Consider the following 26,471-nt stretch of genomic DNA (forward strand, 5'->3'; position numbering starts at 1 on the left):
AGTTTAACCTTTCTAAATAAGTCATGGAAACATATCTAACTGAAATATCTTTTCTTAAGATTGTTTCAGATTTGCTTCAATACTGAATGGAAATCTTACTACTGTTTTTTTTAATAACTGAATTATAATGGAGTTGACCTGAGACAGGAAAATGTCATGCCATATGGGATGGAAAGGTAGTGAGAAATCCCAGCCTTTAGTGTTTTCTTACCTTCAGGCAATGTGCGGGCACTGACATATGCTGCCATGCTGCAGCGGGCTGGGTCAGTCGGGTGGTTGCAGGCATGGATCTCAATCTGGTAACTGGTGAAGTGGCGCAGGTTGGAGATGACGGCAGACTCTTTGGCATGGACTGTGACTACAGTCTTCGTGCTTTCGAAAGTTTCTTCCTCCACTTCATCGGGGATGCCTGTTCCTCCAGGCGGGCTGGGAGATGTAGTAAGGAAGAGGTGCGTTCTGTTGGCGATGCCCATCACAGAGCGCCGTTGCCTGGAGCGTCTAGACATAGCAAAGGATGCTTTAAATGTTTTACTGAATTCATAGACTGCAAATTGGATAAATTCTACCATAGGATGTATTTACATATGCATTTGGTTGTACATGAATGGTTCTTAATAAATTTTTAGCTGAATCCCTGGAACAATGCAATACAACACAATAGTAGAAACATAGTAAGATTCAAACTCTTTGTGAGAGGAATCATGAAATTTTACTGGATTGACTTCAATAATGTGAGGATGAGAAAAAAAGTCTCTCATTCGGTCCAACTCCACTTAAACTGTCAGAAATAGTTCTCCTGACAACTATGATCAGAAATAGTAGAGCACAAAAACAATTCATATTTGACCAGAGTCTCACTTTATCTCAAAGACTTCATTGTGGAGGTAATTCTCAAAGGTTTTGCGGTATTCTGAGTCCTCCTTCTCCTTCTTGAGCTCCTTGTCAGTTTTTGGGCAGGCGCAGCATCGCATCCCCTGGCCCTGCTCCTCCGTCTGGTTCCACTTCTGTTCCTCATCACTGTCCACCTGAGTGGGCACCCGTGATGGCAGCTTCATCCCTGGTGACATGGAAGCAGACATGGCAATCAAAGAAGGGGGGATGAAAAAAAGAAGGAAATGGCATGACAGGTGCAACAAACATAGATATGCTACAGACTTATACACAGGATGAAATCACACACACACGTACATATACCTGCAGGGCATGTCTGTCATTGTCATCCCCAGGTCTTCAACCCCTCTAGTGGAGATAAATTACCACTGACACAATCTCCCTGCAGATTCCCATCCCTCTAGATGTGAAGGCATTATGGGTGTTCAAAATAGGAACGTCTGATTTTGTGTTAACAATGATGGGCACTGATGGCTAGACACAGAGGCTGTGTCCAAAATAATTTAATCAAAATAAACATGTGAACTTTGCCTGAACCTGGGGCAAAAAGAAGGAAAGAGCTTGACTGTTTCAGGGCCAAGTTTCACACGCTTTCAGCTCCTCAATGCTCCCAAAGAAGAGAATTAGATTTATCTCACTTGCTCAGTGTGTAACTTTATCACTGTTACTGATAAGTTTAAATAGAGGTTATGCAGACTGCAGCACTAGTTGGTATACAGTCTTCTCAGAAACATTATGCCAACACTAGCTGCTCTCATCAACCTTTTTTAGACATGCAAAGTTAATTTTTCAATCATTTGAATGTGTCTGCTTCACCTCTTAATAAGGACTCTATTAATTTCTCTTCAAGTTCAATGTGAGACAAGTCCATACAATAAGGCAAGGATAAGTTTTGGCAATCCGACTGAGAAAATGGGCGACATGACAACACACGTTTCTAAACAGCAGTATCAAGCCTGATACCAGGGACTGGAGTTTATGTAAAATGGGATTAGTGGGATTAGTGGGTGGCCTTTTGTGTGCTTTATCTGAACGGGTGCATGAGAGAAAATGAATGACTAGGTGTTTTTTTTTTTGGTCAGGTTATATGCTTGGGTATTTGAAGGCTTATTTGTAATTTTCAATTTGATGTTGAAATTATTTTAATAGGATATCTAAAATTGTTATTGTTATGTAAAGCACTTGGTGTTGCTCTTTGGCATGAAAAGTGCTACATAAATAAAAATAGTTTTGATTAGATGAAAAGCTACTTGTGGGTTTGCAATGAATAATTACTTAGCTGAACTCCTGCAAAAAATTATCTGTAAAAATATCTGGAACGAGAAGAGAAGCAGCTTCTCTTGTTCGGCCCAACCTGGACTGCATGTCAAATAGCCGTTCACAGCTAGGAACTTCAAAGAGATTGTAATTTGCTTTTGGGATTTTCCTCTTCATGTTTTAATTTGTGAAAACATATTATTTATTGTATAGTGCTGCAGCACTTCTTGTTTTTCAACGCTTAGTTTTCACTCCGATTATCTGTTGCTTGTCTATAAAAGATCAGTCTGCTCTCATGGTTACAGCTAATAACAGTGTAGAGCGTAGGGAAGCTGCCCATTTCTTTGTGTCTACTCATCACTTGACTAAAAGTGATAATGAGTGGCTGGAAGAAGCGTATTTCTAATATGCAGGGAAACACGTTTGCCAGCTTAAAGAGGCATCACCTTAAAAACAGCCAACATTTGTGAGAGCTAAAAAGGTCTATTGTGTTTTCAACTATAATAAATGTGCCCCAAAGTAAAGAAGGACTAGAAGAAGAAATTTGCTCAGTAATGTACAACTGGAAACGATGTATTCAGCAGGGTTAATAGCTTTACTCTTTCATTTAAGACTGACTTTTGTTTGGAACCCAAAATACTCTGGTGGGCGCTGTGTGACTGGGACATTTGGCTTATGTGCTAGCTGATATGATTTTTAAATGGTCTGCAGACTTAGCCTACTCAGTGCTCCACTGATGTGTAACATGAAGAAAAACCTCTGTGCAAATAACACATTTCAACCCTTTGTACTGCTGCATGAGGCAATAACTCCTGGCAATATGAACTTCTGGCTTTATATTGCTGCAGACATTTTGTATGCATAAAAAGCTACTTGACATAATACTTATAATAGTAGATTGTCCCCAAAAATGTCTGAACATGTATGTGAACATTATGTTGGCTTGAATAACTGAATGCTGTCACTTTAACAAATTAATCCAGCAATGCCGTATCTAAAAGGCTACTTAAGGCATTTTTTAACATTTAGTTTGATTATATCAAAATGTGAAAAATATATTGTCAGAATAACATTGAACCCACTGCTCCTTTGAATAGCATCAAGAGTCAAAATAACCTAATTTTAATAAATCAGTTTTCTACAAGTAAAGAGCTGTTGAGTAAGAGAAGCTCTCAGGCTAATGCAAACATCCTAAAATAAACTTTGGCTTGCATTCGACCACTCAGACACACAAATACAGAAGCAGACACAATAAAGACAAGTCCAAACAATGTGGCTTACCCTTCTGGCAGTAGTCAAACTTATAGAGCTCGCTGGCCTCTGGCTGGCGCTGGTAGAAGACCAGGTAGTGAGTGATATTGCCGTTGGGGTCATTGGGAGGTTTCCACTTGAGAATGATGGAGGAGGAGGAGTTAGACGAGGAGATGGGGTCCAGTGGGACAGAAGGTTCTGGGGAAATATGATATAATTCTTCAGAATGAAGCAGGGTGTGCAGTGATGTATAATATGTGGCCAAAGGAGTAATGGACATGTTGATTTATCAGTTGGGGTAGTAGATCTCATGACTTCATTTTATTGGAGTCATTAAATCAACACTGTCCAAAAATAACACAATTAGGATGCTGCTGACTTGATGCACTGCACATCTTATGGGTGCAAATTAATGTGAAAAATACCATTAATGTACTAAATACATATCTTGTACAGTGTTTTGCCATGTACTAGAAGACACTTTGTTTTTGTTGCATGAAATTCTGGTTCTATTCTATTCTACAGTCTTTTGGCAGACGCTTTTCTCCCAAAAACAAAACCAAGAATTCAAACAGGATGTGACATCAAGTCAATCTGCTCTGAGTCCAGTTGGATCCAGGTGTTGCACTGCTAGAGGCAGAGCTTTTTCTTTCTTTCTCTATAATAGTCTTTTGCTTAATTACAAGGTCATCATGCAAAAGCTTTGTCCATTGCCTGTTTTTTTTTTTATAACTTAAAAGATATTTTTAGTGATTTTGTGTATTTTTTGTGTCCTCCAGCATAATCCGCATGTTTCCACAAATGAATCACTGACCTTTGCTTGTTAAATTTAACAAAGGAGAAGTGCTGTTTCTGTCCACTTTGCATGTCAGGCTGCGGTAAAACAACACAGCACAGTTGCTGTTATAAAATTGGCCTTTGACCAGCAGCTGCCTGCTCTGGGTATTCCCCAATCAGTTTTATCTTTTGGTTTTCACACTCTTTGATGCATGTAATGTGTGCAGATTGAGGAGGTGGTGTTTCTGTTTGTGGTCAGATGTAATTGTGCTACAAATGAATGAAGACCAAATGAAGAGATAAGTATACTTTCGTAGTGTCTAACACAACGAATAAAATATGTTTTTGCGTTTGTTGATTGGTACAATTATATTTTTGGTTCAGCTGTGTTTCAGTTTATAGTGATTTTCAACTACATGATGGAGTAATTGCATGGTACGGCTCCCTATTTATTTATTTATTTTCATACTGTAGGTGGTACCATGTAACTGATACTATCCTATATTTTTTGGCACCATCTCGGCTGAGGGAGCCGAGGCGATACTGAAGAGTGATGTTAAAACATTGCAGAGCGTTGATTAGTCAGAGATGTGAGTGTAAACAACTCCATAGCTGCACACACCAATACATTTCCTTGCTCCGTGAAGTTGTTTGAAAGTCCAGCAGAACACTTACAAGGTAAATTGTGGATATTTGTGGGCATGGATTACATGCTGTGAGCAAGACTAATCAAAACATGAGTGTATTTATTGACTGCAAATCTGGATTTATGGATCGATCTTTGTTTGTCCTCTGATCAAGTGAAGCTCTGCAACGCACAGAATGATCACTTCAAGCAGATATTCAACCTCCTCTGAACTAAAAAGCCTATCATTCAGTTCAATTAAGACTCAGTATTTCTCTATACGCCTTACTTTTAATTCACTTTTAATGCTTTTGCATCTGCTGAATTAATGTAATGAAATAAACACACACTAAACTTGTGTGTTATAAACACTGCACCAATGAGCTACCGAGCTTATAGTGAGAGGGTTTTAATTGAATAATCTACAAAATGTGCGTTTTTTAGGTGTTAATAACTAGTTTCTGCTTTGGTAAAGGTTTTCTATATGGCTCTTAAAAGTCACCGGGTCTGAAATAGAGCAACATTTCCAAGAATCAAAGATTCACATACACAAACTGATGGGATGTGTGTGGGAGGCAGAATATATGTGAGGAACAAGAGTGTGTGGATGTGAAATTGAACCCTAAGGCCTATGCTTCATTGTCACAGTGTGATTATGTTGTCCTTGATTCATGACGAAGCAACACACTAGTCCAACCGCATTGTCAGACCAAGTTTCACCAGCAACAGCTTATGTATAATGACAGCTTTGCCCTTCTGATGAGGTATGCTGGCAATACATGACACAAACCAGAAACCCGAAGCGGTTGCCAGACGGGTAGAAACCCCTCCCTTGACACAGCTGGTTGGCTGTCTGAAGCTGGAAGACTGTTCTGTGCGAGCGAAGGATGTTTTTTGCGGTTTATCAGAAAGGAAACATTTTTTGTCTAAAAGGAAGCCAGTTAGACAAGCCAACATGATTATGATTAACCCAAACTGCACACGACACACTCCGTAGAAGGCAGAGTACATCAAGTACTGAAAATGGCAGTGTGACTGACTGATGCAGACATCTTGCAGGGGTTGGGGTGCTGTAGGTCGGAGGTACCCAAAGGAAATCATGCCATCTGTCCTCATCTTCCCTGCTCTTGTGCCAAGGACATGTTGGCAGTGGTCAGACTGACAATCACAGCACTGACTCCGCCAGTCAATGATAGTAACACCACAGGATGACACTATAAATAGCCTAATTTCATTACAGAACGAGGCCCTGACCTTTTTCTCTATGGGAACATATTGCCCCCTAATCTGCAGCTGGGTGTAACCTAGAGTTTTTTTAGCTTCTGTAAAACTTCTTTCACCAGGTGTGAACATGGTAAACACCAGCATGATCGTTAAGGTGGCAACAGACGTTTTTCTACAAAATCATCCCTTTTGTTCTGTCTTTACAGTTTAAAAGATCAACAGGAGTGTTCCAGTAGCAGACAAATTCAATGCAGTTAAATTACTTTGTAACCTGATTTTTGCCTGGTGGTACTATAATATTCATGCACTCATAAGACCTAAAATCAGGAGATATTTTGATAATCTGAACCGATTCTTTGGATGGTCATGGATATTTTCACTTCTTTAGTAGTGCTCTTTAAATTAAATCATATCCAAGCCACACGTAGAAAAATACCAGCGAGGGCTGTTGAACCTGTAGGTTTAGCTATATTTTCTATTTTTTCTTGCTGTTTTCTTTAGTGACATTTAAAAAATCAGAGAGCACAAGACATATTTATACAACTAATAGTTGCAACAATGCATTATTTGAAATAATTTGGAGTTGGACCTGGATCTTTATCACATGAATACTCATTGACCAGTTACTGCTGGTTGCTGGACCGGTAGGTTTAACTCAATGTTTTCATAAAAGCTGCAACATGAAGATCACAGGCTACCAACATATTGGATGCATCCACATCTTTCTAGAAAAAAAAAGATAGGCTGTAATGTTCTTGTAGCTGAACATGCTCTCATCACTTGATTTAAATCTAATCCACCATTATGAATTAACACCACATTAATTGACTAGATCAAGAGATCCTTTGATAGCAGAACCAGCTAGCAATACAAATTTCCATCAGTCTTACTAGTGGCGTTTGTGCGGACATAGACGATCTTGCTCTTGGCTCCGTGGACCTGGTGCTCGTCAGATGCTGAGAGCTGGGTTTTCACCATGATGGCGTACTGTGTCCAGGGCTTCAGAGGCATGATGAGATATCCTGGTTCTATTTGCTCTTTTTCTAAGTCTGTGGCTCGACGTGGAGGGTCCACATCAGCGATCACCCAGCTGTTGGAGCCACAGGCGTCTTGCCCATCGAACTCTGTTACGTTCTGGAAAGGACTATTGTGGGGAAAAACAAGAACAATTCAGACACGAAGGAATAGAAAAAGAAAGGGAAACTGAGTTTCAGTTTAAAACATTTTCCAGATATTTATCATTTGATTTATCTAACCTGGCGGAAGAAGAAATTAGCTAAAACATTACTAAGGTTAAAAAGACTCACAGTAATGCTGGCTATGACAAAAGGAGGATGCCTCAGGATATTATCAATGATTTTAAGACTAAGTGGCTGTGAAGAAAGACTTATTTATGCTTGTTTTCTTTCAAACTTTCATTGTCACTCAAGCATCATTACTGCAATGCCAGCTTTTTGGTGTCTCACAGAGATTAGTTGTTATTTTAGTTGTAAGTAAAAAACATGTTAGTTTCAAATTAAACAAAAGGACAATGACGTTATTTACATTAAAAATGTAAACTAAAATCAATATACCAAACTCACCACACACTTAAATGCAAAAATTTTTTTTGCATTATTCCTGCATTTTTCTAAATGATAATTGAAAGTTTAGTTTTATTAATCTAAATATAAATTTCTCCAATTATACTGTGTTAAATAAGCAAATATGGCTTTGCTATCCATATATCTGGTCCATGTTTGTTGCTTATTTAGGAGACACAATTCTTAAATGGTTCTACGCAGCGATCGTTCTTGTCTTTTAAGAATCAGTGAAGCAGGAATTGATGTTACTACTGATCGATTCAGTTTTTTTTCACATCTGCAAGACAGCTAAGAAAAATATTTGTCCAGCAGAGATCCAGGTCACTTGTTTTAGATAAACTTACGCTTCTTTATAGAGCACCATGAACCCCAGCAGATCTCTGAAGTCTGGTGGCCAGAAGGGGTCCCACTTGATCATAATCTTGTCGCTGGAAGTTCGGATGTGGGTGAAATTCAATATGTGGTTCTCACCTGAATGTGCATAAGAAAAGACATGGCTCAAATAAAACAATTATATGTTGAAAAAATAAAAGAGAAAGGGAATCATTATTCAAGCTTTTAAATGTCTGTTATCAGGTGAAATCAGGGGTGGGGTTGGGGGTAGATATGAAAATATCTTTATGTCCTGAAGCAGCTGTGCTCCTTTATCTACAACACTTTGATTTAAAATCAATCAAAGTACACTTTTGCTGACACTGCAAACTATATTTCACCACTTCTTTATGGACATGTTTGTCTTTGCCTTGAGTATAATTGTACAGAATTACATAAGAGTGGTAAGAGGTGTGTCTGAATGAAGAAACAGCACAAAAGTATTTACATATGATAAAAGTCTTCCTGTAGATGTATAAGGTGCAGCTATTTTCCCTAAAGGTCCCCTATGGTTCAGCATTCTGCAACTGTGCTTTTACATGTCAATGTACATGATAGAGACACTAACAATAGAAGCTTTAATGTCTCTGTAAACAAAGACTAGCTTGGCATGCTGCATCTTGGTGGATTCATTTGCTAAGCAGTGTCCTGGTGTACAAATCTGGCTTGTGACCTTTACATTTAAAGTAATTATAGGGCAATTGGAAACATACCTGGACTAGAAATGCAAATATTAACTGAAAAATTAAACTTGTGATCCCAAAGTGACTTGAGTACCATTGGTCTCATAAAAGACCCAAAATGCACTGAGGCAACAACAATTACCAACCAATATCTATAATATATAGAATATAAAAGACATAGACAGTGGTGAAGTTCCTGAGTTTCAAGATTAAGGAACAGATACTCCGTAAAGCATGGCAGAAGAAGGGGTTCACCTGGAACGGTAAACAGATAACGTTGGATAATGACTACCCTCCCCTTATTCTGAAGAAACGAAGAGAATACGCAGAGGTGCGCAAAGTCTTAAAAGAAAACCAGATAGCGTTTCAAACACTCTTCCCGGCGAGGCTGAAAGTGAAATACTCGGATGGGGACAAAACTTACGCCACCGCGGCCGAAGCGACTGAAGATATGTCTAGAAGAGGCTACAGCGTCAAGATCATCAAACACCCCAAAACGATCCTGGAGCGACTCAAACAACAAACCTGGACGAGAGTGACCAGAAGAGGTGCCGGCAGCGCGGTGAACCCGGGAAATGACCCAGGCTACAAAGAAAAGCTCCGTGCATTCAGAAGAACTGCAGCTGAAGCTACAGGAAATTAAGGTCTTACTCCACTTGTTTTTAGAGGCTCACTTGTTTTATACTATAGACGTTTCTCTGAATATAAACAGGTAAAATATGGTCCTGAGGGATTTTTTTTTCTCCCCCAAGTGAAGCCCTAGCCATTAAGGGCCCCCCCCTTCATTGTACTGATGTGGACGCTGCCCCTGGAGGCTTCGCAGGGTCTATCTAAAAGACCCCAGCCTTGGAAGTTCTCATTTTTCAAGTTTATATATAGTCATTTTTTTCTGTTAGGTTCTACATTTGTTCTGTGTTCAGTGTTCATTGTGGAGAGTGAGGCACAAATCAAGCAGCAAAAAGTCCTATATAAATGTCTGTTGATTCAGTGAAATTGGTAACAGTTAATATTAACGGTTTGCATAACCCAGTTAAAAGATGGAAAACCCTATCTAAACTCAAAAGAGATAAAGTACAAATTGCCATGATCCAAGAAACACATCTTTCAGATGAAGAGCACTCAAAGTTGAACAAGCTTGGTTTTAAGCATGTGTTTTATTCATCCCACAGCTCAGGGAGGCGTAGAGGAGTGGCAATATTGATAGCTGGATCACTAACTTATGAACATTTATCCAAATGTGTAGACAAAGAGGGGCGATTTATAATGATCACAGGCAACCTTGAGGGTTCTCTTATAACCATACTAAATGTTTATGTTCCTCCTGGCAGCAACTGGTCCACTTATAAACAAATACTAGAAATGATGACGACTAAAAGTCAAGGAACCTTAATATGCGGTGGGGATTTCAATGTTACACTAGATGCAAGAGTAGATTCTTCTAATGGGAAAGGTGACTTAAGAAATATAGGGAAAAGGATGACCCACTTCATGGAGGAAACAGGTCTATTTGATGTGTGGAGAGATAGTAATGCAACCAAAAGAGAATACACCCATTATTCCCATGCTCATAACGTATACTCCCGTTTAGATTATTTTTTTATGTTCAAAAATGACCTGTTTAAAATTCAGAAATGTGAAATCGGACCATGTACAATCTCTGACCATAACCCTGTTTATGTGCAAGTTTCCCTTATGAAAAATAAGAGATCCACTCTTTGAAAGTTGAACACAAACATCTTAAATTATTCACCTGTGAAAGAAAACTTAGCAGTGGCTATCAGGGAATATTTTGAACACAATGATAATGATGAAGTTAACCCAGGAATCCTCTGGGATGCATTTAAGGCTGTAATCAGAGGTAAAATAATTAGTATTTCTTCCCACCAAAAAAAAGCTGCTGCTCGCAAAACTGTGAATTTAGAGGAAAAATTGTTGAAACTTGAACGAGAACATTCCAAACATATGAAAGAAGAGACTAAATCTGAAATAAAACAACTGAAAAGAGAAATAGATGACATTAACACATTGGATGTACAAAAAAAACTAATTTTTACTAAACAACTACATTATGACTCTGGAGGGAAATCTCTTAAATTACTTTCCTATAAATTAAGGAAACAACAAGCAGAAAGAACCATTCACAAAATTAAGAACCCTTTGAACAATAATGTTGAAAATGAGCATGATAAAATTAAACAGTGCTTCCAAAATTATTATCGAAACCTTTACTCTCAGACTTATATAGACAACGACCGAGACATAGACGCATTTCTCCTGCAGCTAAATTTACCGACATTGACAGATGAGCAAAACGATAAGCTCACTTCACCAATAACCAAAGAAGAAATCCATGTAGCAATTAAAAGATTGAAGAAAGGAAAGATGGCAGGAACAGATGGATTTAGCCCAGAGTGGTACAAAACAATGGAGAATTATCTGACCCCTTCCTTGCTGAAGACATTTAATTGGGTGATGGAAAAAAAAGTGGTCCCTGCCTCGTGGAGTGAAGCAATAATTTCTGTCATTCCAAAAGAAGGTAGGGACAGACTGGAATGTCACAACTATCGCCCAATCAGTGTCCTGAATATTGATTACAAATTATTTACGTCTATTATATCAAGAAGAATGGAGGCCATCTTACCATTACTGATCCATAATGACCAGACCGGATTCATTAAACAGAGGCAGACACAAGACAGTATAAGGAGGGTCCTTCATATAATGCAATATGCTACACGGGAAAAACAAGAGACCTTGATGATGAGTTTGGATGCAGAAAAGGCGTTTGACTCTGTGAGGTGGTCTTTCTTATTTAAAGTACTAAAGAAATTTGGCTTCAATGACTCTATGATAGAGGTTATTGCAGGATTATACACCAAACCAGTGGCCAGAATTAAGATTAATGGGGACCTCACTGGGCCGTTCACCCCAGAAAGAGGTGTGAGACAAGGATGCAATTTATCAGCTCTCCTTTTCGTTTTATATATTGAACCACTAAGTCAATGGATCAGGCAGAGACAAGATATTTCAGGGGTAACTATTGCTGGGAAGGAGCAGAAATTGGCCTTATTTGCTGATGATTTATTACTAACCATATCTAACCCAACTCAGACCCTACCAAAAATTATACAGCTGCTGGAGGATTACGGTTCTTTTTCAGGTTACAAAATCAATGTGAATAAAACCCAAGTACTACCTCTAAATTATGAACCCTCTCCAAATATAAGAGACCACTACAATTGGAAATGGGATGCAGACTCTATTAAATATTTGGGAGTTCTACTGCATAAAGACTTTACAAAGATGTACGATGTTAATTATGGACCATTAAATCTGAAAATCAAATCTGACATAGAGAGGTGGAAGGCCCTGCCCTTCTTAGATCTGCACTCCCGAGTTGTGTCTATTAGAATGAACATCCTTCCCCAGCTGTTATACCTATTTCAGTGTTTGCCATCTCCTATTCCCCAAAAACAATTCTCAGAATGGAATAAAACTTTTTCAAGATTTATATGGAAAGATAGTAAACCCAGAGTGAAATTCAAAACCCTACAAATAAAGAAGGAACGGGGTGGTGCAAGCCTCCCCTGCTTACGAGAATATTACTATGCTGCCCAACTGAGGCCACTGGTCTGTATGTGCTCCCCAGTCTACAAGGCTGGATGGAAGGATATTGAAGGGGAACTATTTAAAGATACACCACTTGCCGCCCTGATGGCGGATGCCAAATTGCAATCTGAGGTCAACTTTCCAACTGAATCCATAACCCACACAACTTTAATGGCTTGGCAGGAAGTAACCAAACTATTGAACTTAGAGATGGAATCTAAAGTCCTCCGTTGGTGTGCATATGACTCAGATTTCACCCCTAACAGACATGATCACCGCTTCAAAGCATGGATCTCTAAGGGATTGTTTGACTATAATTCATTTGTCCACAAGGGTGCTTTCCAAACATTTGAAGCTCTTAAACATAAACACGACCTAGACTCTCATGATTTCTTTAGATACCTGCAGATTAGACACTACTTTAATCACAACATTAAGATACTCCCATCCAACCAAGGACTAATACCAACATTTATTTTATTAACAAAATTGATGTCCCCTTCAAAAATTGTTTCTAAATTATATAACAACATGTTGCAAAATAAACAGGACAACACATATTATGTGAAAGAAAAATGGGAGAGAGAAGGAAATTTCACAATAACTGGAGATGACTGGGAATACATTTGTAAAATTCAATGGATGTCCACTGGGTCAAATACTTGGCGTGAATTCTGCTGGAAAAATATCATTAGATTTTTTATCACACCAGCCCAAAAGAAATACTGGGGATTGGGAGATACCTGTTGGAGGTGTGGTTCTGAGAGGGCAAATCATTTTCATGTTTTCTGGAGCTGCTCCACTGTTCAAAAATACTGGTTGGAGATTCATCAGCATGTACAGAATGTATTTTCTATTGTCTTCCCCTTTTCTTTTGAGACGTTATACCTCTGTAATATAGATGGACTCAACAGCAGTGACAAAAAACTGCTCTACATACTACTAGCAGCAAGCAAAAAGGCCATCACCCGAAAGTGGCTCAAACCTGAACAACCAACAAGTGAAGACTGGATAAACATTACTCAAGAAATTTTTAAAATGGAGAAAGTGTCATCTCGGTTGAAACTACTGATGGACTCATTCTATAAAACCTGGTCAAAATGGACAGAATATGTCAAACCAACAAGATCAGACTTTATATAAAGTTGTGACGTTGCCATAGAGAGAATACTAACAACGATATGATGTGAATTAGAATAGTGCCTCCTCATGCCAATTGTTCCTGTTTGTAAACTTTTATTTACTTGTTTTTCTTTTTTTTTATATATTTAAAAAAAAAAAAACTGTGAGAGAAGTGGATCTGTTTTCAAATTGTAGATTGCATTTCTTCAATAAAAAGTAAATATTAAAAAAAAAAAAAAAAAAGACATAGACAGAGCTCCCTAAAGCCCAACTGGCAAATGTATAATCACACCATCACTTTCTTTAGGCCCCGATTTGCCTGAAACATTTCAGGGAAAGATCATGTTTTTACAGTTGCTCCACTTCTTCCACAAGGAAGAAATTAAAACTGTGGTTTGATGTTGAGTGGATGATGTGCAGTGGGATTTCAGAGCAATCCTGATCTTGTAGTCATGGTGACAGTGAATCAAAATACTAAACATACAGGACAGGAAGTTAAACTTTAGCTTGAAACTTCCTTTAAAGCTCTTTAAAGGCCAAAAGAGCTGCTGATTTCAAGAATATTTCTCTAGATTTTCGTTTTTCAATTTCTCATTTGTTATTTTATCATTGTAAAAAATCGCAATTACACTACAACTATGTAAACATTTAAATAAGATCTAAAAGAAAGAGATTCCCAGTTCTTTCATTTCTTACATTAATTAATTATTCTCTACATCTTATCACTTCTTAAAACTCCCACTTTTAGATTAAAATGGAAAAAACAAATTTATCTACATCACTGTTACCATGTTTCACAGTTGTGAGAACTTTGCCCTGTTGGTTGTGCCTAGTGTAACAACAGCAGGATAAACGTCTCTAGGAAGTTATCTGCAAACACTGGACAGTAAAATGGCCATCATAACAATAACTATGACCATGTTTGCCTCCCGACTCTGTGTTGTCTGTTACCATAGTAACTCTGAAACAACTGGCATGTCTGCAGAGCTGAGGTTCTTACATGAGGCCTGGTCTCCGTTGGTCTTGGAAGCGATGTAGTTCTTTACTTGCCGGTCTTTGGTTCCTGTCACCTCCTCCATCTTGCGGATCTCAGACATGCAGAGTTTGGAGTTGTAGTGGAAAAACATGCCCCCCTGCAGGATAGTTAGCTTGTGTTTGGACCAGTCCCAGAGCTGTCGCAGATTCTGGTTATCCAGGGCATAGAAGGAGTAATTCCTGGAAAACAACACACAAGTCTGCATAAACATCTTTATGATTATATGTGACATTTGGCCACTGGCGTAAAAGGCTTCTACAGTAGTGTGTAGGAGCATGGTTAGTCTTCACTTTGAATGTATGGATTTGAATCTTTGATATTTCCAGTGTAGCCTTTTATGCAGAAAGCATCTTCCACCATGTCTGAAAGAAGCCTGGTCAGATGAACTAAAAACAGTTACCACATAAAAACCTTTTAGAAAAGGTCAGGCCTTCTGCTTTTAACTCATAATTACAGGCGGAGGAATGACAGGGAACCAAGAAGATGGAACCTTACCCATTCTCCTGCTCTTCTCCACGAATAATGCGGAGTTTGCGGAAAAATGAGAGGGACACAAGGGCGTAGGAACGTCGCACTTTAAGGTAGCCAGTGATCTCCTCCAGCTGGCCCAGGCTGGCCTCCAGTTCCGCTGCGATGTTGTCTACAGAAAACCACAAGGCAGTAGTTTTTAAAGCAATTCCTGATTCAGCAGAATCCTGAGTGAAAAGATGGTTTTCAGTTTTTCACCTCTTTTTTAAATCTTCATTCATCTAACAGCTCGTTCACAAGTTGGATGATTGTAATTTATTTTATTATGTCACACAACAATTCCATTGTTGACTTCTTTTAAAGTTTCCAGGTTTGCAAATCTTGCTTTTATATTAATGAGAGAGTCATGCTATAATGCATTTATTGAATACAAGTCTGACAACTTCTGTTTTATTTCTTTTTAAACTGGAGTTGTCTGGTTGTATGCTCTCCATTTATCGTCCTGATTTTGTGTCAAAAGCTCTTTGTTTATCATTCTGCTGATTAGTTATGCACTGTAATCTGATTTAACCACAGCTACTCACTTCCTCCTCGCAGGTTGATGACCATGCTCCCATTGAGAATGGTGCACCCTCTCAAAGCCTGGGCAGCGGTCACGGAGTCTATGGTTTTCAGACCCATACACACCCTGGGGCAAAGCCCTGCACAGGGAGTGCAGTTGAGACTATGAAACAAATGAAACAGAAACAGATTTCAGAGAAGCTCAGGATAGATCAAAATAGATTCTCAAGTTGCATTAAATCCAAAAATTTGCACTAAACCTTGAATGAAATATCTGTCACGAGTTCCTCTGTTTAATATGAATCAGCTAATCACTAATGTCGGCTGGCTTTCCTTTTGTTGTAAAACTACTTTACAGCAATAAACACCTTCAACCACAAATTAAATTTTTTTTAAAAATCACATGATATATATTTACATTCAGGTGTTGACTGCAACTGCTTTAAATTGCTTACTAGTAGCACTGAGACAAAAACGTTAGCACAAGAGTTTGTTTTTTAAAACTGAACTAATGTCAACCTTTGAATGAGACGAGCTTCAGTTGGGTTGACGATGGGCTGTTTGCACGAGGTCCCCTTCCAGAGTATGCCTTCTCATTGGCTGTTATATGAGATGAGAACAAGTTCGCTAAGCAGCAATAACTGGCTGGAAAACTCCAGAAGAGTTTGGTGTTTTTTTAATAGGACTCAGTGACAAATACTGAACTATAATTTTCATAGCTTAGACTAATCTGAAATGCACTATAAGCTGTAACTGTGGATGAGACTAACAATAGCGAAACAAGCAACTCGTGACAGAAAAATTTAAATACTCAAATGGCTGAAAAAGTGCATGCAAATAAAATGCTATGTGCATCATTTCCATACTTGGTTCAAAACTTCCCTGAACCATTTTGACCTTTTTCCCACTCTAGTGCCACATCTGCATTTTTAGCCCAGACACTCATAAGTCTGAGGAGTGCACTGCTTTTCCTAAAAGCACTTTCATTTCCACAGCTTAGTTTAAAGCCACCGATGGGAGGGAGATGCCAAAGAGAAAAGATGAGCCAAAACGGGGAACAGAGAGAGAGCCAGTGTGAAAAGCCTGAGATATGAGTACAAATGGGTTCACCATAGGTCAGCAGTTGCCTGAGGGTTTATATGCCTAGGACTGTTGATTCATTTCCCTGGCAAGATGAGATAAAATCTGAACACTGAATGACTGAAACTACAGAGCTTTTGATCTGGAAATATAACCTTCACATCTCCACATAAAGGCAAAAATAAATGAAATACATTATTATGATTCTTTAAATGTCCAAAATATAAGTATATGATAGCAATCAGCTTAAAAAAATAAACATTTCTTTGCTTTGCTAAACATACATGCTCTATTATTACTTCTTTATCCTCTTTATCTTCTTTATCTTATACATCACTTAGGACAGTATTATAAAAACGTAACTACACACTATATATATATATATATATATATATATATATATATATATATATATATATATATATATATATATATATATTGCAGCCAACACCTGAATGTAAAACTAAGAGAAAAATCAGAAGCAGGCTTCTTTTATCTTGGCCACAGTGCACCTAAGCAGTGCACCTAAGCAAGGCTCTCTACCGTGAGCTGCTCCACTAGAGCACCATCTGCTCTCTTGTAGCCTGTCAGGTGTAAATGCAGTGCATGTGACTCTATGAATGTGAAGCTGCATGTTGTTCAAATGGAGATTACGTACTTAGCAAATCCTCTGTGGATTAATAAAGGTTAAATACACATAACGCCACAAATACCACAGCAATAGCAGAACTGCTTTTCCTAGTCATAACTGTTGACAATGACAGACTGTCTGGACTCTGCTGCTGTAGTTGCACGCCAGAAAAACTCTCTTTGTTTGCAGCAGACCAGGACCAATGAGGCCCAGCACCCCAGAGAACTAGCAATCTGTGCAGAATGCCTCTCACATCTCCCCAGTTTTTAACTACTGGTCACTCCACTGGCCAGTTCTGGTGTCATATAAAAACCCTCCCCAAAGATACAACTGCATATTCAACCTCTGTCTGAGCAGAATGATCATGGCTGTCTGGACTTTGTGCTTGCAGGCACGCTCATCAACAGTCCTGTCATAGTCAGAGAAGGTATCAGAGAGGGAGGTGGTGAAGGTCACTGGCAGGTCAGGATATGGTTTTGTAAATTACACATCTAGAACAAGTGAAGGCACATTTAATGTCTGACTGCCTACATTCACCTACATTCACCAACAACACTCCCTGCAATGCAAGCTGCAGCACCTGGTGAACAACCAAGTGGCATTAAAATGTGTGACACTGAGTCAAACATAGAGCTACATATGTGCCAGGCTTCTTACTGTGCTGCGCAACTTTGACATAGCTGTCTGTGGTTTCACACACACATACACAGAGAATAAAGAGTTTTGTTTGGGCACACATACAAAGCAATGTCTGAGCTCAGCAGACCATCAGTTCCTGCGCCACCATTCTGTGCTTCAGTCACTAAGAACAGAACTGAAGCTGCAAACTATGCAAGATTCTGCATACTTCAAGACTGACTGTGCATGTTTTTAATACCCTCCTACAATTGTCTATGATCTTTTTTTTTAAGTTTTGTGTAGTTTGTTCTGTCTGCAAATTGTGTCATTAGGAGGGAAGATACCAGATTCTGGGTTGCATCTTTTTTACATATTTAACTGCTGAATCTTTCAGCTGCGACCTTGTATTGCTTGTCAATCCTTTATTATTTATCACATCCCTGAAACAACTTTCCATTTAAACCATATAAAAAGTAAATGTGCAAAACATTGTTTTAGTTGGAGTATATGCAGAACTGAGAATTCAAAGAGATTTTGTAATTGAATCAATAAATCAACAAGCTCCTGTGTAAAAAGACTGGGATTAAACCCACTGAGTGTTTTCATACTAAATATTAAGCACGCTTCACTGATCAAACATCTTCCCCGCAGGCCATCAAGAGCCCATCAGACCAACTCGAGTGTCCACTTACGAGGAGGAGCTGACGGTTGTGTAGCCAGAGGGACACTCAGGGATGCAGGCACCGTTGTGGATGACGTACTCGTGGCAGTCAGCGTTCTTGTTGCGCTCCTTCTCCCTCTTACATCTGTTGTGCAGATCCTGGCAGAAGGCAAAGGAGACGCAGCGCCAGTCCTTATAAGTGAAGTTGTTTTTTGGGCAACGTTCCACACAGTTGCCCTCATGCTGGAGGCCACGGCAGGCCACACAGTGACTGGCTGAGTTGGGCTTCAGGCAGCCACCCAGACACTGGTCGTGGCAGCACTCGCCAGCTTTAGTGCACGGCCGGTGTTTGCACTGAGCAGGGCACACTGCAGGGAAAGGAAAAGGTCAGTTTAATGACTGTAGTCGGCAGATGAAATGAAAGTGACACAAATCAATCAAAGGTTTATGTCCAGGAGGTAACAAGAACAGGGAGCAGAAGCTTTTCATCATGCAAATACCTACATATCGTTAGCCTCAAAGCCTAATTGCCTAAGTCACATTTTGACCAACTTGTGATACGTGCCCTGTACATCATTCCCTATGAAAGCTTAAAATATGACTTAGGTAATTATGCTATTAGGCTAACATTATTTATTTCAGTTTCCCAAATAATAGGTCAGGGCTTGACAAAAATTCTATTACAATATAAATCGAACAATAAAAGTGTAGTGCAATAGCAATAAAAAAGAGAGTCGATATAAAGTTCAATAGAAAAACACAGTTTCCATTCCTTTTTCATTATAGCAGATCATATAGCTTAATACTATTAGTAATTACTCCTCCCAACCAATAACAAAGGCAGACCCAGGCACGCTCTGTTAAAAAAAAAATAAAAAAGGAGAAAAATCCAGGACAAATGTCTCCTCGTCCATGATGAAACACTGAGACCGCCTGACCATTAATGACATAATGTTTAAATAACTCTGTACGGGGCTTTTATTTTGAAATTTATAGTATGTTTTATACTTTTTCCATGTCTGACTTCCTGTCTGGCTCTATCTGGACTACTGAGCTTGACGTCTTCTGGACGTGCTGAAAGTCGTAACGAAACCGTGGTGCTGCCAGAACGCGCACACACCCAGTGGAAATAATACACTACCACACTGGTAGTGTATTATAGTGTATTATTTCCACTAAAAGAATCTATTCTATTCTATTCTATTTATTTATCTATTTATTTATTATTTTAAACAAAAAGTTATTTAAATATTGCTTTATAGGATTTTCTGGTCACTTTAGTCTATGCTTTATGTTCGTCAGTAGTTACTGACGTCACTCCGGTCTCTTAGGGTGATTTCTTTTTCCTTTTTAAAAACTTTGTTATATGGTTGAATATGAATTTAGTGTTTGTGTGCTCTTTATTAAAAGTATGTCATTAAGCAATAGCATAAAATGGCCAGGACTGCACTTAAAATATATATTTTTATTTAGTTTTAGAATTATCAATAATTATCTATATCTATCATTATGATTTTTTTAATGTTGTCCAGCCCTATAACAGGTTATTTTAATCTGGACCAAATTATAGTACATCCTAATCTCTTGAATTCCTCATAAATTTGCTCTGTTCAAATGACACTGTCAGCAGGAGAGAAATCCCTCTTCACTGCCAACAGTCCAGAAGACCATATGCCACTGGCCAACAAAGTAAATGCAAACAGCAGGGGTCCAATACTGGTTGACAAAAGGCAGACAGTTACCTCCAGAAGGCCTGGTAACTGTAACACAGATGGAAATAATGGCATTTAAAAAAACAAAAGAATAAAATGCACATTTTTGTTCATATGAAGGCTTTTTAGAGTACAAGCTAATGCTGAGAAACAGCGAAATAGCAACTAATCACAGGTTTCTAAACGTTTTTTTAACCACAGCAGCTTCTTTATATGGATTATGTTATGGCATTCATCTAGCACACTTTTTTTTTTTTGTTTTTATTCCCTGCTTGATGAGACAGACAAATCTCTCCATTGTGGTTGGGACAGGTTTTTTTTTTTTTGTAACTATTTTGGAAACTGTAAACTAAAATAAAATGCTTAAATGACTTGAGAGCAGTTTAAGACAGGATTCACTTTGATTTCTTGGAAACATTCAGGTGTTTTGTAGCTACTGTCATTTGCAGATTTTAAAATATAATCTGAACAAATATGGCTTCTAGTTGAAGCTTTATGGTTCTTTAACAGATTTTACAGCACTGTGTAAAACAATTCACAGCATAAAAATAATTGAATAACATTACAATTGATGTTTTCTGTATATGCATGCATATTTAAGCTCTGAGCTGCAAAAGCCACACAAAAAATGAGCCCCAAATTATCCAAAGTGGATCAAACAAGAGGCAACTCAGTCCTGGTGAACCATCCTGGGTAATCTGACCACAAGTTAAAAAGTGCTATATATAGGTGTGAACAGGTTTGGGATGGACAGATATGCATTCAGACAATTGTATCAGCATTATTTTAGATAATCTTAAAACAGAAGTAGTATACCAACAGGATCTAAGCATGATTTTCTGGTTCCCAGAAAAAATACATTGTGCAGACTCACAGAATGAATTAACCACAGAAAGCCTCCTAATTTCTGAAGAAACAAAGGACAAAGCAGCTGCAAGCCCAGGTCCAAACCTTTAGATCTGTCCTGGTAGTCCCTTCAACCCAAACAAACTAGTTTACAGTTGGCTGTAAAGATACAGCAGTGTCAAATTAAATATAAATGATGCTCGCTATAGTTTAAAATGACTGTATGAAGAATATTTACATACAAACCAAATGTATAAGTGAGAACATTTCAAAGATAAGGCAAACTTGTGGGAATGAATTTTGGGCAAAAAGTTGTTGATATTGCAAAAATATCGACTAGTTGTTTTTATACTAAGATGATTTGCATGTAATTTATTTATTGGAGGCCCTGCCATGGACTGATGACCTGTCCAGGATGTACCCTACCTCGTGCCTAGTAGCCCATGAGAAAGGCTTTGGCAATCCTGCACTGGAATAACCAGGGATATAAAATGGATGGATAAACAATTATTTGAGCCACCTGTGGTTACCTTATCATAAAATGCTTTTCATCTAATCAATTTACAAGAATCACAGTTTTCCAACATTCGCCGCATGTGCGACTACTTATACACAACACTTGTGTGTGCACAGCTATGTTGCTGACAACATACTACTGAATGGATTGTAATGTTCCATGTAAGCCTTTGCAATTGGGATCGTTCAGGATGTATGTTAACATCAAGTGTGAAAAGCCACGGCTTTTAATGGTGCCTCACGTCTTAGCAAAACAGAAATATCAACTCTTTGATAACACATAAAAGAAATAAAACACTGAGAAATACAAAGTCCTAATCAAAAACAAGTTCAGCGATGTTCTTTAGCATGAATGCAATCAACTCCAGACAAAGACACAAATAAAAGGGTTGGGTGTTTACACATGCAACTGCAGATGCCCCTAAAATAGCTTGTTACATGGCATCAGGCTGTGCTGAATCACAGGTGTGAGTGTACCAGAGTTTATATGTATGTGTTGTTATGGCCTGAATGCAGGTGCAAGGACAAATGATGCAAACATAGATGGAAAATTCGTAGAGGTAAAAACAGCAGACTAATTTGCAAACTGAAAGCCAAATTAAAATTCAATCCCAATTTCTCCCTTTATCAAACCCCTTCATCTGTCTCTTAGCTTTTGGAAATCAAGGAGTGTCCATCTAGCCTTTCAACTATGGTGTTGGGGGATGGATGGTAAGATGACCACTACTCCTTGATTCAGAAAAAGAAAGAGGAACCCTAAATGTAAGAATAAAGAACAGAAGAGTTGGACCACGGGAAGAAATTTGGACTAACTTCATTCCACATAAGAGGCCAAAATGAGCCAGTAAGGCTGGAAAGAGCTCTCAGATTAGACCATTTTAGTGAGTATATGTCTTTTTGTAGATGGTCATAGAAACAAAATATATAGAGTAGGGAAACAGTTTGGCAAAAAATGAGTAGATGGTAGTTTTTTGCAATAATTTCCATTTAACCAAAGATTGCACAGCCTGTACCCAAAAGGACCTGGCTTCTTTAGTGTCATGCGGTCAACCATTAAATGAAGAAAACAACATGGACCCGCTGTCCTCTCACATTAACTGAGGTGAGCATGAAGTGCAAGAGGAGTGTGTGTTTGGGGAGGGCAGCAGCAATATGAGAATGGCAGTGTGAGAGGGAAGCAAAAGGGGCACAGTGCTTCAAAAATAAATGATATAACCCCCTTTCACTTGCGTCAGTACGCTGCATAAAAAGGATCATCGTAGAGAGTGATTTGTGCCGAGCAAAATGTGACACTTGCTCATATTTTCAGTGTTTAAAGCTAGTTTGACAAGCTATTTTTCAACATCAAATGCATGTTCACACACATACAGTAGACACACATGTACACAAAAGCTTTGCTTGTTGCCCTCAGTGAGTCCTGATCCTCTAGAAGGACTCCAGGCCGTATCACAGACCCAGCACCAGATCCACCCTCAGCCTTAGCCAATGTATTGGCTAGCTGCTAGAGCTAGCCATTCAACTGGCCTCTCCCATTTCCAAGGAAGACAGGCGAACAGTTTAACCCTTTGTGTCTCTCTCCTCCTTTATAGACAGACAGCAGTAAAGAGGAGGGAGGGTTTATGGAAAGAAACCGACCACGAGAGTTACACAGAAAAAAGCAAGAGAAAAGTGAGCTGCCTAGCTCCAATTTTTCTTCTCACTACTAAGATGCAGCTGCCTTTGCTAATATGAATTACAAGCTGCTCTTTTGCTAGTTTAAGATGTTTGTTAAAAAAGGCACATTAATGCTAAAAAAGAAGATAGTACTTGCTGAAACGAGGTGCATTCTGTAATACCGGGGTCGACCTCGACGGGGGTAATACTGACACAATCATGCTTTGTTAATGTGGTGCTGAACAGCCTCCAGAGATCGATCATGTCTCGTCACGTCTACCAGCCATCAGGATTTCATACAGATGCAAACTGCTTTGGAAACGCCTCCATTCACAGCAAAATATCTGAACAACTCACAGCTCTTCTTTCAGATGCAATACCCACCCAAGTGAATCCATTTTTCCTCCTGAAAAGCTGTGTTATACTTACTAAAGTCACAGCCATTTAACACACTGAATGACAACAACATTAACACGTGGTATGTCAAAACTTACAATGCACTAAAACCAGTCCTCTTAAGACATTTTGTGTATTGGAGCTGAAACATTTGTGTGGTAGATTATAAAATTATTAGCAACAAGTTTTAAAAGGATTTATCATTTCAACAAAATATAAGTTGAGACTGCAAAAATCACATTTTGCACATTTTTTAAATTAAACAACTGATAAATATATAATAAAATCAACTGTTAGTAACAGTCAAACATACCACTTCTTTACAATTTAAATTGCAGCTATAATCACTTTGTAAAATATCAAAATGCACATATTGACAACTGTTTTTCCAAATGCTTTGTGTTGGTAATTAAACATGAATTGTATTCCTCTGTCACCCACTTTCATAACTGGAAAAAAATGCAGCTTTCTTATTTGAAATCATTCCTATATACAGTTGCAAAGATGTTATCTTGGACTTGCAGAACTCTGATGAAATTAGTGAACGTTTTATTTGCTATTTATTAACAGCATTTTAACAGCTTCAAAGAAAAATAATTAATCAGAATAGTATCAAATTAGTTGAGGACCGACATCGTTCCAGTTACTTCGCCAGCAGCTGGCTTGGTTGTGGTTACTGTGTTGGGATCAGCGCTACTAACTCATACTGAATAATGATTCATATCCAGGCATCATAAAGGTTGAAAATGACAACACTGAAGGTAATAGACTTGTTTCTATTATGCCTGTCAAAAATATTTTCAAGGCTGAGAATTGGAAACCTGTGAAAGTGCAGCTCAACCACGCCACCTTTGATCTCCCAGGAAGAGGACGCCAAGGAGCCATTAGGAGTTTGTTATTCTTTCCTTAAGATATGCTAATCTCCTAACACATGCCCATTTTCTTTATCATCCCTATTATTAAGCCTCAAAGTGGAACAGTTTATGAGGAGCAGAGGTAATTATTCAGTTTAGTCTGTGTCAATCTTTTCAGTATCTTGACGCTTTGTCTTCCATTTGTATATTTGTTTAATAAATAAATGGTTTTTTTTTTAAAGAACTTAGGTCTGTTAGTAGCTAGCTACACCTTGAAAAAAAAGTCTCTGAACTCCTTTACCTATTAGTCTGCTTCCGCTGACACCGCTCAGGTCATGACTGATCTCTTGTCATGCGGTTTGTGCAAAGTACAGCAGGATCACATGAAGGCTGAAGAACAATGCTGCAGAAATGTCTGGCTCTTTATCTCATTAGCTGAGGTTTCACTCGGATGAGGGGGCAGCGCTGTACAATGAGACCCTGAATCCCTGAGGCCCAAAACAGACAGCAACAACAAACTAACACCGCTCCAGGCCCCAGTATAACTGAGATGAATAGAATCCTGTCAGGATGGTGGCAACTTGGAAAATAGAGGTGTAGAAAAAGATCTGTGCAGCGTGCCAGCCAAAACCGAGCTTCAACAATACGGGGTGTAAAAAGGGCAGAAAGAATCTCCTGCAAGGACTGACTGTCACAGTTCATAAGAGGTCCCTGCCTGCTGTCCTAAACTGCTCTGTAGCCAAATGAAAACCACATGAAGAGCTTTTTTTGTGTGGTTTCTAGCAACATTTAAATGGAGTAAACGATTAGTATTCCAATTACATAAAAATAGAGGATGATACCTGACTTCACTGCACAATAAAACACTGATTTCTGCCTAAAGGTAAAAAAGTCTGCATGCTTCATTAACCAAAAACCTCTATAAAAATAATTTTGTGGGCAGTTTTTCCAGTTTCCTTTTAGGGCAAAGATGAAACAACAGCATATTCAGGACTTCTGTGTTTAGATCACATTGGACCAGAAAACATGCCAAACAGGGACGTGGTGGTGTGCTGGTTGGTAATTAAAATTCCACGGTCATGACAAGGGTAGTATTTAGTTTCTTATGAAAGAAAGTTTTTGCTGAAGGTCCAGAAGAAAGGAGCTGAGGAAGTACAAAGTGCTTTTGAAAATGGTGATCTTATGTTTCCTGACTTCTGATCATTTAAAAACAATAGTAATAAAAGGCACGACTTCGGTAATAAAGGCATAGTAGACTGAGTTAGGTTTTAAAATATGATCAGTTTACTATTACGCACTACCTTAGGTGGCAAGACAATGAAGGAAGGTTGCTGTTAAAAAAGAAAAAAGACAATTACATGGTCTATACACAACAACTTCTATGTTGATTCAAAACATGCAAATTTAGGCTTAGCACGTTATACACCATCTATTCCTCTCTGGCCAATAAAGCCTCTTCGGCTGACCGAGCATCAAGTTTTTAAAAACTGACTTGCTGGTGCATGTCTAAACAGTACACAGGACTGTGCCTGTACTCCACTCACTGCAACCCTATCTTTGAATGTTTTCAGTTAACCATCAGAAGTAACAGCTCCTTCATTGTCCTTGCTCCTGCATGCTGTGTTTCTCTGGCATGCGGTTCTGGAAACTTAAATAAATTGAATAATGAACTTTTTGGATGTAAAATATGCATAAATAATGTGTCAAGCTGGGCATGTTTATTGGAAGTATGATACATACTGAATGAGATCCTTTGTGCAGTTTTAGTACGATAACTAAAATCAGCCTACAACACCGTCAACAAGTTCTGAAACAGAATACAACCCAGGTAGAGCCCTCAGCACATTAGATTTCACCTCACCTAAGGCAGCGATGACTGGTGTCTCTGCCCCCGATACATACTAATGGCTGTCGTTAATATAGAGTTGCCTACTTTCTTTTTTAATAGTGAAGAACAGATGTGATTGTAGTCCCCTTTCTATATTCAAACACCTCTAAAGCTATTGTAGCTCCTTCTATAGCACCAATGAGATCCTGATATAAGG

General features: G+C 38.6%; 1 protein-coding gene across 1 annotated transcript in view; it reads right to left on the reverse strand.

The window, feature by feature from the left end:
* insra (insulin receptor a) overlaps positions 1-26,471 on the reverse strand; it is a 58,533-nt gene that overhangs the window by 9,058 nt on the left and 23,004 nt on the right. The window contains exons 4-12 of the mRNA XM_041992373.1: positions 18,481-18,817; positions 15,483-15,622; positions 14,926-15,070; positions 14,395-14,609; positions 7,953-8,079; positions 6,916-7,169; positions 3,430-3,597; positions 859-1,057; positions 212-498 (exon numbers count right to left, since the gene is read on the reverse strand). Of these exons, the coding sequence (XP_041848307.1) occupies positions 212-498; positions 859-1,057; positions 3,430-3,597; positions 6,916-7,169; positions 7,953-8,079; positions 14,395-14,609; positions 14,926-15,070; positions 15,483-15,622; positions 18,481-18,817 (1,872 nt within the window). The remainder of the gene's footprint in view (positions 1-211; positions 499-858; positions 1,058-3,429; positions 3,598-6,915; positions 7,170-7,952; positions 8,080-14,394; positions 14,610-14,925; positions 15,071-15,482; positions 15,623-18,480; positions 18,818-26,471) is intronic.

This window comes from Melanotaenia boesemani, chromosome 8, assembly GCF_017639745.1.
Source record: "Melanotaenia boesemani isolate fMelBoe1 chromosome 8, fMelBoe1.pri, whole genome shotgun sequence".
Lineage (NCBI taxonomy): Eukaryota > Metazoa > Chordata > Actinopteri > Atheriniformes > Melanotaeniidae > Melanotaenia > Melanotaenia boesemani.